The 10,016-nt window shown below is 43.1% G+C and overlaps 1 protein-coding gene and 1 long non-coding RNA gene across 9 annotated transcripts in view; one reads left to right on the forward strand and one right to left on the reverse strand.

The window, feature by feature from the left end:
* The first annotated feature begins 473 nt into the window (after window positions 1-473).
* Window positions 474-7,210, forward strand: LOC123044918 (uncharacterized). Of its 6 annotated transcripts, none has more exons than XR_006420731.1 (6): window positions 474-786; window positions 898-957; window positions 1,513-4,703; window positions 4,907-5,616; window positions 5,744-6,813; window positions 6,931-7,210. It is a non-coding gene; the product is annotated as an uncharacterized lncRNA (long non-coding RNA). The 6 variants fall into 6 exon arrangements; XR_006420729.1 differs by having other exon boundaries at window positions 5,744-5,808; window positions 6,700-7,210; XR_006420730.1 differs by having other exon boundaries at window positions 4,907-4,986; window positions 5,311-5,616; window positions 5,744-7,210.
* A 974-nt stretch (window positions 7,211-8,184) lies between these two features.
* The window catches only part of LOC123044915 (uncharacterized), an 8,734-nt gene continuing 6,902 nt past the window's right edge, over window positions 8,185-10,016 (reverse strand). The window contains exons 3-4 of one of the 3 annotated variants that reach the window (XM_044467798.1): window positions 9,238-9,410; window positions 8,185-8,598 (exon numbers count right to left, since the gene is read on the reverse strand). In XM_044467798.1, the coding sequence (XP_044323733.1) occupies window positions 8,424-8,598; window positions 9,238-9,410 (348 nt within the window). In that variant the 3' untranslated portion in view covers window positions 8,185-8,423. Of the gene's footprint in view, window positions 8,599-8,810; window positions 9,144-9,237; window positions 9,411-10,016 lie in introns of those variants that run through there. The other 2 variants (XM_044467799.1, XM_044467800.1) reach the window with 2 other exon arrangements.

Here is a 10,016-nt window from a genome sequence, read left to right on the forward strand (position 1 = left end):
GAGGGGGGAGGGAGGGCAGTCGCACCCTGAGTCTTGGCGCTTCCCTCCCCCTGCTACACCTCTTCCTCCTCCCGCAGTTGCTTGGCGAAGCCCTGCCGGAGTCCTGCTACATCCACCACCACGCCGTCGTGCTGCTGGATCTTCATCAACCTCTCCTTCCCCCTTGCTGGATCAAGACGGAGGAGACGTCACGCTGACAGTACGTGTGTTGAACGCGGAGGTGTCGTCCGTTCGGCGCTAGGATCTCCGGTGATAGGATCACGACGAGAATGACTACCTCAACCCCGTTCTCTTGAACGCTTCCGCACGCGATCTACAAGGGTATGTAGATGCATCTCTCTCTCGTTGCTAGATGAACTCATAGATGGATCTTGGTGAATGTAGGAATTTTTTTATTTTATATAACGTTCCCCAACAGGCGGCTGGGGATCAACTCGGCCCCAGACTCATTTTTTACGCCGGGTCACCCCCAAGCGGCGATTTTAGGCGCCCCTGGGCCAACAGTTGAAGATGCTCTTAGCATCGCTGTTTCTAAGCGCGAGGGCACGAGATCGATCCCGATCGAGTGCTGTTTTTTGGCCTAACTTTTTTCCAGTTTGCTTGCGCGGCGCAGAAGGCGAGCAATAGGAGGTCCCCCTTTCCTTCTCTCTTCCCTCCCCTTCGAACGTTACCTCCTTTCCACTCCGCTACACTTTCAGCTTGATACGATTGGTTGATCTTCTCCGTCCACGGGGTGCTCGTCTGTTGCAATGGCGTTCGTGCTTTGGATGAGCGCTGCTGGTTGGGGTATTCCATATCTTTATTTGCTTCCTTGGTTCTTACTGCTTGCCTGTCCTTTCTCCGCTCCCTGCGCCCTACTGACTTGTGTGTTCTTCCTCTTGCTTGCTACATGTGCAGATTAATTTCTTCCCATGCTGTCCTGCGTCCTGCGTCCGCTGTCGCGTTGTTCGCGTTAAGGTTAGTCTGCGCGCCGTTCGTTTGCATTGAACATGTTTGACAAAATGTCTGTGCGGTGACCCGTCCATTTTTTCCTCAGTTCATTTGCCTGCTGCTCCATTTTGGTGTGTTCTTCTGGATATCCTGCTTTTTGGCTTGGTTCCGCTTCTTAGCTCTCGTAATTCACTGTTACTTTGCTTCTTTGTTTGCTTCTCAGATGAGTAGACCAATGTGCCGGTTAGAAAGAAAATAAGCAGTTTGATATAGTAAAAAAGGATGGTACTGAAAGCCATGTTTCTATACAAATAAGCAGGTTGATGTAGTAAAAAAGTATGGTACTAAAGAGCCATGTTTTTGTGCAAACTGGATTAGAAATGTGGCTACTCTGTTGTCCTATAACTACAGATCTTTTGCGTGGACTTTCCGATGGACCACAACAGGGCCTGCTAATTGCATCCTTCTATGCGATTCATGTTTTTCGCACATTGTAATGGATTGGTGAAAGGATCCAACGTACGTGTGCACTGTTATGCGTGTGTTCTAAGTCTAACAGTTCTGCCTACATTTGTTTGGCAGGTTGGACGATTTGTTGTGCTCCTGCATTTCTTTGCAGCTGCTCAAGGTTTGCTCTTCTTTTCCCCTGCATGCCATTGTTTCTAGCTACAAATATGTTTATCTTTCTATGTGTGTTGTTGTCTTGGTTCATTTGCTGATCGACTCATTTTTGTCATGTTCCACCTATTCTGACGGTCTACCTTTGGCTATAAATGTGCGTATATTATCATGTTCCCCTTATCCCTGCATCACTGAACAATGCTGGCAAACTAATGTCCCTTTGCACTGTGTAATGGTGTTACAGACTGCCATTTGTTTTGTCGAGCTTACTAACTGATTTGTTTTTACATTATCATGAATATGCTTTAGGCATGCCTCTTCTCTGTTTCGGTGGCCCTTTGCCAGTCTCTTCATTTTCCAATTATACTCATGCTTTCCCGTATGTAGATGTGATTATAAATGGCATTAAGAATGAGTAGATCCGACTCGGGGAGGGCATGGTTGATGTATGCAACCATGGGAGTGTCAGCTTAGTCTGGTCCTCATCGACCAAAGGCTCCTGGACTTGGCCATCGCCAGAGTTATGCGAAACAAGGTTTTTTAGGGAACTCTTTTGAAAGACATGTGTATACAAAACACATGTTTCATTGTCTTTTTTTTTCATGAGTTGTTGAAAAGATGTTATGAAGCTTTATTGATAGTGTTTGAACTAAGATGAAGTGGTCTGGATGATCAGGTTTTGCAGATCCTACAGATTGTTATACCTTCTGTACAATGCACTGTTCTGGATTCGAATAGACTGGTTTCTCCATGTCCAAGTCTTTTGTTCTAAGAAAAAATTCTTTGTTGCATCCACATTAACCATATGTATTTACGTTTCCATTTTCGAATTGTAAACTGTAGCTGCCTAAAACTTTGGTATAAAATAAATAAAGCCCTTATTGGTAAATGAGGCACGTTATTAGCAATGTTTCACATTTTCTTACTTGCAATACTATGCTTGCCTGTTCAGGTCTTCCAAGACCTAAATCATCAGAAATCCAGCACATAGAACACCTTTTTTTTTGAACTTCGGTTACCCTATACAAGCCTCCGTTCAATTTTCTTATACGGAGGGGTTAGAATAGTTACCATATGTGCTTGCTCAAAACTAAATCTACTGATAAATGGAAAAAAAATTCAAACCACACATGGGTGTTTAGCCTCATGGATGGATGAGGTGTGGCAGTAGTTCTCGGGTGCAGTATCTATCTTGATAAAGCGATCGATCAGGGCGCATTAGAGGCAGAAGAAGAGAAAATGTTTGGGGCGTTTGTGGCGTTGAACGTTCAGTGCGTATGTACATGCACGGCCAGTTCAGTAACTAGATGGCCTTTTCTACTATATTGGTGTTGATACTTTTCACATGCTAGCTTATTTGAAAAGCGTCAACAATGTGTGCCACATGTAAACAGTCCATGTTGAAAGAACAAAAGCAGAAGTGTGGACCCGTCAAAAAAAAACAGAAGTGTGGAGGTGATGTAAATGGCCAGTCAGGGAATTCAGTCTCGATGAGCTTCACTAATGACATGTGTGAGTTGAGCCCCGAGGTCATTTTCAAAGTAACGGAAGTATATTACTTGTCCTTCTCATGTCAGAGGTCAATGGTACTTGCATGTTTTATCAGGTTATTAAAGGGCAGCAGTCATATACACATTATAAACAAATAGTAAAACACTTTTATGAAGCATGTAGTAGACAAATAGTACTACTGATAAATGGAAAAAGAAAATCAAAGCACAAATGGTGCTTAGTGGGTCTGTGTCATTTGGCGCATGAGATTACTTAAAAATACACATATTTTCAACACGACATGATCTTCAATCACTACAGTTTCTAAGCTCCCAAGAATTGAGAGCTCCTGGTGAAAGTCGGTTCATGAGACTGATGGTTAATATTCTTTACGCTGCTTAGGTGTATATGGGCCTGCACGAAGGTGAGTCGTGGCAATTGTATGGGCCTTTTGCTTACGTGTTCGCTGCTGCGTTCGGTCTCGCTTCTCGATGAGTTTCGTGGGCGACGGTTGTGCGTCGGTTCACACTTCGCAGTGAGGGCGTCGGGGTGTTCCCTGCGCAGGGCGCTTGCTGTTTTCTCGGGGAGGGGAGTTGAATGCGCCGCCGGGGGCTTCGTCTTTCAAATCGGCCTTGTCCGGTCTGCTGGGTAGCTGGAGGTGTTCACGGCGACATCTGGTTGCGGGGGTTCGTCAGCTGTTGTTGTTCCTGCGCTGCATCTATGTTTTTCTTCGTACTTGTTTCCTCTTCCGATTTGGGTGGCGGCGTTCTTCCGCCGTGGGCTCTATTGGTGTCCGTGCCTCTTCCTCGAAGGGGTGGTTCTTCATTGACGGCGCATATGCAGACTGGTTTCTCGGTGCCTCGTGGACAAATCGGCGCCGCGTCTGGCGTTCAACCCCATCCCACCCTCATCCGCCACTATCACCTCCTCTTACTCCTCCCATTCTCAGCGTCGGCCGCGGGCCGCCCCCTCCTCCTGCCGTCCACGATGCGACCCCACTGCGGCGCCTTCCCCTGCGAACCTGGTGGCGATGTCTACCACGATGGGCGAAGGGGCGTGGTTCATCGGAGGACGCGGCGCCCGGTGGTGGCGCTATCCTCCCTGGTCATCTACATCTGTTACTTCTCCTTCACGCTGGCGTGGAGCCACCCTCTGTGAGGCCTTCGCCGCCGCTACGCAGCAGCTCGCTATCCACCGGACACCTAGACCGAGGAGGAGCAGTGAACGCTGACTCCTCGAGGCATGCTGCAAGCAATAAAGATTCAGGACTTCAAGAGGCCCTACTTCTTTGGGATGGGCAAACTCAGCAGCAAAGTGCCCATCGTCAGATGGCGGACCGCTCAAGAGCTCAACAGAGGGAGGGGGCAGGTATCTCTGATACATCCTATTTCTCTTGAGTTTTTTTGTCCTTCATTTTTTGGATTCAGTTTCCCTTTTAGATAGCAGGCTATTCCCCCGGCCTTATAATGAGTCAGGTTTTACGATCAGATTCACAGTTCAGCGATCGGCCTTATAATGAGTCAGGTTTTACGATCAGATTCACAGTTCAGCGAATACCAGAGATAACAACACCTAAACAGGGACAGGGCGGCGCAATGCCCAAATACAGTTTGGTCGCGCGACAAAATGCAGCAAAAGAAGGTTCTTTCATGCTTATTCAGGTTCAGTTTCTTCCATGGTTAATTTTTTGGATTTAGCGAACTGTTCAAATAAGAGATGTACCGTATCTTATTCATTCCATGGCTGATGAAGAACGTAGTATAAAGTTGCTGCTCCAAGAAGAATGTGGATAATCGAAGCAACTTTTTTTGTAAGATGCTTTAATTCATCCTATGACCTAATTGCTAAAAAAATGTCACCACAGGTTTGGTTGAAGTACTAGGAAGTATGGTGAATTAATTTTGGCAATGCTCTGCAATGGCGTGGTGCTTGTGTAATGCTTCAGTGAGTTCCATGTTCTCTCCTTCATTTCCTTCTTTGTCACAAATTAATTAGCTTCTTCCTGCCATTTTAGCCGACCGGCCTGAAGGCCAAAGTGATGTATGTGTAGTTTATTTTTCTTTGTTCAAGCACAAAAATGGCAGCAACTGTTCTTCCTGGATAGGATTGCCTTTTGACATTTCATGGTATTTTAGTCCTCACGGTTTGCAATATTAGTCTCATAGTTGAATTACAATGTCCATTAAAAAAAGGATTTGGGATTTACACAATCATTAAATTGTTCAACGTCAGTATAGGGGACAGATTGATGCATTTCCCTTTATGTAGGCATTGGCATAGCTAAATCACAGAGGCAGTGTGAACGCCCTGAGAACCAAGACAACACCTGATGCCCCTGCCTCCTTTTCTGCTGCCATCGGCGCCGGATTTACAGGATATTTGTTCCTGGATGGCTATATGAATTGTTATATTTGGCTTATTAATGTCAGCCTTTGTTTATATGGTACAGACACAACAATGGTTGCCATATGGAATCAACACGCAGAGGGCTCCGATGCTAAATGATATATGGACATGACCAGCAGAGGATCAGTGGTGTTCTTCCTATTGGGGTGACATGTCATATGTTTGAAGGTAAATAATCAAAGGCCAATTCCCTCTGCAGCGCCCCATACATTTATTTTTCATGCTGAATTCTGTAAGGCTGTTTCCTTGCCTTACTTACCAATGTATTTTATATATTGGAACGTGGTCGCTTCAGGGATCAACATTATGCAAATGGTATGAAAATCCTCAACTTCCTGAAGCCATTGCCATGCAAGATAGGTAAGCGATGGTAAGACTGATTCTCTACTACAGGCTTAGTGCTCTGAAACATCTTTTTTGCCATTCTCCTCTTTTTTAGGAACAATCCCATATAGTAGTACTCCTTTTGATCCGAAAAAAGTGTTGTGGTTTTAGTTCAATTTTTTTTTATCGGAGGAAGTACCACTTAATTATAACATAAATTTGAAGAAAAGAGGAAATGTGTTTTGTTGATTATCATCTAAGAAATTACATCACGCAGTTATAATATTTGTTCAATTATTCCTGGTCTTATCCATTCAGTTCATATCTGTAGACAAAACTGATGCAACTCCATAGTCATTTATTGCTAGAATTAAGAAAATGAAATTTTACATTGAACCGCTCTTTCTATATACATTTTTGGCTGAAAGAGATATATCGCCAAGTGATGCCATTAGTACCAAAAATGCCAAACGGAGACCGAGCTTCATGGAGAGACCTTAATTTGAAAACTTCAAAATCCGAACTTTTCAGTTTCAGAAAATTCTGAATAGAAATACACATATACCTAGATACATAATGTAGCGTGCAATTTTTCCAGTCGAAATATGTTAAAATGAGAGCTACACAAAAAAGACAAATCTGAGGCTTTTTAGCATATGTACTGTTCATCCTCAAAGTCCATGATTGTGTTCTTTTTGTGCAGCTCGCAATTGTTGGTATTTCATTCTGAAATTTTACACACATACACCTTACATCCTTGCATACATGGGTATTTTTATTCAGAATTTTTTGAAACTGAAAATTTCGAATTTTTCAAAATAAAGGCTCCTATGGAGCCCGGTCTCTGAAATCCCTATATGTCCCATGAAACCTGCATCAGGACAGCAGGGCTGGGCTTTCTTCTAATGACCTCAACATGGTCTGCAGATCACCTAGCTCACGCACAGGATGCACTGCATGCGCATGGGGCATCAGCAACATTGTAGTTGAGTCGGACGCCCAGCTGATGATTGAGGCAATCAACACACAACCACTATTTAGGTCTGAGGGGTTCTGTTCAGGGATATTAGCGCCCTATCTTTTCTGCATTTCAATGTGTTTTCTACTATTTCCTATTGCCCATGGGTATATAATAAAGTAGTTGACGCTCTTGTGCAGTATGGATCAAAGATGGTACAATAAGTTCTGAGCCGCATGGCCTACCTTCATACACGCATAACGAATCTATTCATAAACAACCTTTTTGCCAGCACATGTCGATCTTTTGTATTTCCCGCATGTCAATCTTATGTATTCTCGGCGCGGCAAAGCGCACATGACCCTCTAGTGAGATTCTATACTACCAAATTAAAATGTATGTGTACATCTCATTGTAGACAATAAGCCTTCATTCTTTCTTTATTAGAGAGGGTTAACTTTTATTTGCAAAGAGAGGGGGTTAAATTTGTTACTATATGTACTTGCCCACAACTAAAATTAACTAAAATAAGAGAGAAAAATCAATGTGAACATGGATTCAACCGCCATTTGGCACAACGGGAATAACTACAAGGATTTATTCGCATACGTATACATCCCTAAATGGAGAGAATTACAGCACAGGATCTAAGTAAAAATCACCGCGAAAGAGGGGAAATGCAAGATCCGAATAAATGAGAACTAAATCCATGCATGAAGAGAAATCACAAATCGAAGGAAAGGAGAAATCTCACCGGTTGAGTATGCTTATCTCGCCCAACCAAGGAACTGAGGAGGGAAAGGGGATAAACAGGCTCCGATGGATTCAGTCCCTGCCACTTCATCTTCTACTCCAGATGGGCCTCACACAGCATTATTCGTGGACTGGGCTAGGTGGCATATGGGCCTTTCAAATACCTATGCCTCCATACGCACAACACAAATAGGGTTTTTTTTCATGCACATGAAAAATAAAGTTTGGTACAAACACTGCTAAAAAATACATCCTTAACTGGTCTATACATCTTATAAAAATATGTTTTCTAAACTCAGATTTCTCATCGTGATAACCATATTTTCAACAAATATGCTTTTTAAACTCAGATTTCTCATCATGATAACCATATTTTCAACTGAAAAAATTGCTTCCTTAGCTGGTCTATACATGTTATACAAATATGATTTTTTTTTCAAACTCAGATTTCAGAACGTGCTAAAGATATTTTCAGTATAGCATGGTTTAACACATTGGCTTTCTACTACCAATATCGAATATGTCCTTGCAAAATGAAACTATTTTCTCTACGTCATTTGACGCAACGGGTCAACTAGTCATAGTAATCGAAGAGTGACAATGGCTATACTTTATAACATGAATGAGATGCATTCACGGCTAGAATAATATAAAAAATGACAATGCAGAAGCATCAGCCATTTATCATCACAACAAAGAAATGAGCAGGTAACTTTCCAATTGAATTAGTGGCCGTGGCCTAAAACAAACTTAAGTACAAATTACAGCTCTCTACAATACTTGTGGGGAAAGGCCTTAGTACAAGTATACAATGCGGTAAACTAAAGCATAATTTGTTCCTTCGCTCCATTAGAAGCAAGTCGTGAAGCACTTGTTGCCTGATTAAACAATAATATTCCATGGCTGCTATTCTAGATTAAAAGAACCACGTGGGAAGAGATTATCTACCATCAATCATCAATGATTTCATGCCCATCCACCTCACTTGCTTCGGTAGCAGCAATTGTAGTGGTATGAATGGTCTTGTTGCTACCACGGCAGTGCAGCAGCTGCCGTTGAAGGCTCTCGATAAGCTCATTAAGCTGTTGAATGTTTTTCTCTTGAGACAAGAGTATCTGCAGATAGCACGTGTAAAGTATTGTATGAGGGAAAGAAAGGGTCGGTGGATATGAAGCTTCAGCAAATTCTTGCCCCGGCAAACCAGACATGAAACAGCAGAGTGCATTTCCAAACAACACAATCAAAAGCTACTGTGGTCAATTCTTGCATAAGAAATTTTGCTAAATGAAGTCACTCATTAGTCAGATCCTATCTCCATTCTCCAAACTAGCAGAAATACCAAAAACATTGTACTGGTCAATCAAAATGTAGGGATAGCAAAAGAATTGATGAACGACATAGCCTAGGTTTGAGAGTGAATGACAGGTGTAGTGCATCATCCACGGGAACAGATCTAAACACGGTGGCACTCACAGGGGTATTACATTATTTGCCACAATTTACTAGGGGTTTGATGATTTGCCCGGGGGTTGTCTAAAAGGTGGGCAGACCCGGGCCTCCTAGTCATTTGGGGAGGGGGAGGCAAATTCTCAGTCTATTTTAGCCCGCATACACTTATACTTTACAAGAAAATCCATGGATGTAGGTGATGTGAGAACATCTGCATATCAAAAAGGCCCCACGCAAAGATCATTAGATGTGCATTCTCATAAAAGGATAAGAGAAACTCCAGCAGAGTCGGCATATCCACAGACCCCATAGCGCGTGTGGAGCGCACTCCATAATGTTTTGGAGGTTGTGTATGCTGTGCGCAAACACGGTGTCGCCATAATGCGGCCTCCATAAGAAAAATATGTTTTTTCCTCTCACGGGCCAATCCTTTTGGCGATCCTCCCAGAATCTGGCCCCTCCACAGCTTCCCCAGAATCTGCCCCCAAGAATCCAAATGCAACAAATAGTTCAAATTAATAAATAATCTGAATGCAACAAATAATCCAATGAAGCAAATTGTTCAAGTAAAAATAAATGGATCTTAAAGAAATATAAACGCACTATCTCCCAATTAATTGCCATTGACTCAATGAGATCCTCACGCAGCTGATCATGAGAGGTCCAGTCTTCAATCTTCCGGTATGCCTCAAGAAATGCTTGAATGCAGTTTGTGTACCTGCGAGGCCTAACGGTTATGCCAACATTTTCACAATGATCATGTTGTGTGAGATCACACAACATGTTATGATTTTTGCCAACACATCTTTGTTCCAGAAACGAGCAGGACCCCACACAATTGCAAACATAGCTTGCATCACTCCAAATGCTCTCTCAATGCCCTTCCTCTCTGCTTCTTGCGCCTTTGCGTAATGCTTAAGTTTCCTGGTCTCATAATTAGAAGTTGTCGATGCCATCCGCTAAATAGTAGCCTTGGTCATAATGACCATTCACCGTGTAGTTGCATGCTGGAGTAGTACCACCTGCTAGCCTAGCAAACAAACGAGATATGAGCAAGTACTTGACCTGCTGGCAGAAAACGAAA

Source organism: Triticum aestivum, chromosome 2B (genome assembly GCF_018294505.1).
Source record: "Triticum aestivum cultivar Chinese Spring chromosome 2B, IWGSC CS RefSeq v2.1, whole genome shotgun sequence".
NCBI classification, from domain to species: domain Eukaryota; kingdom Viridiplantae; phylum Streptophyta; class Magnoliopsida; order Poales; family Poaceae; genus Triticum; species Triticum aestivum.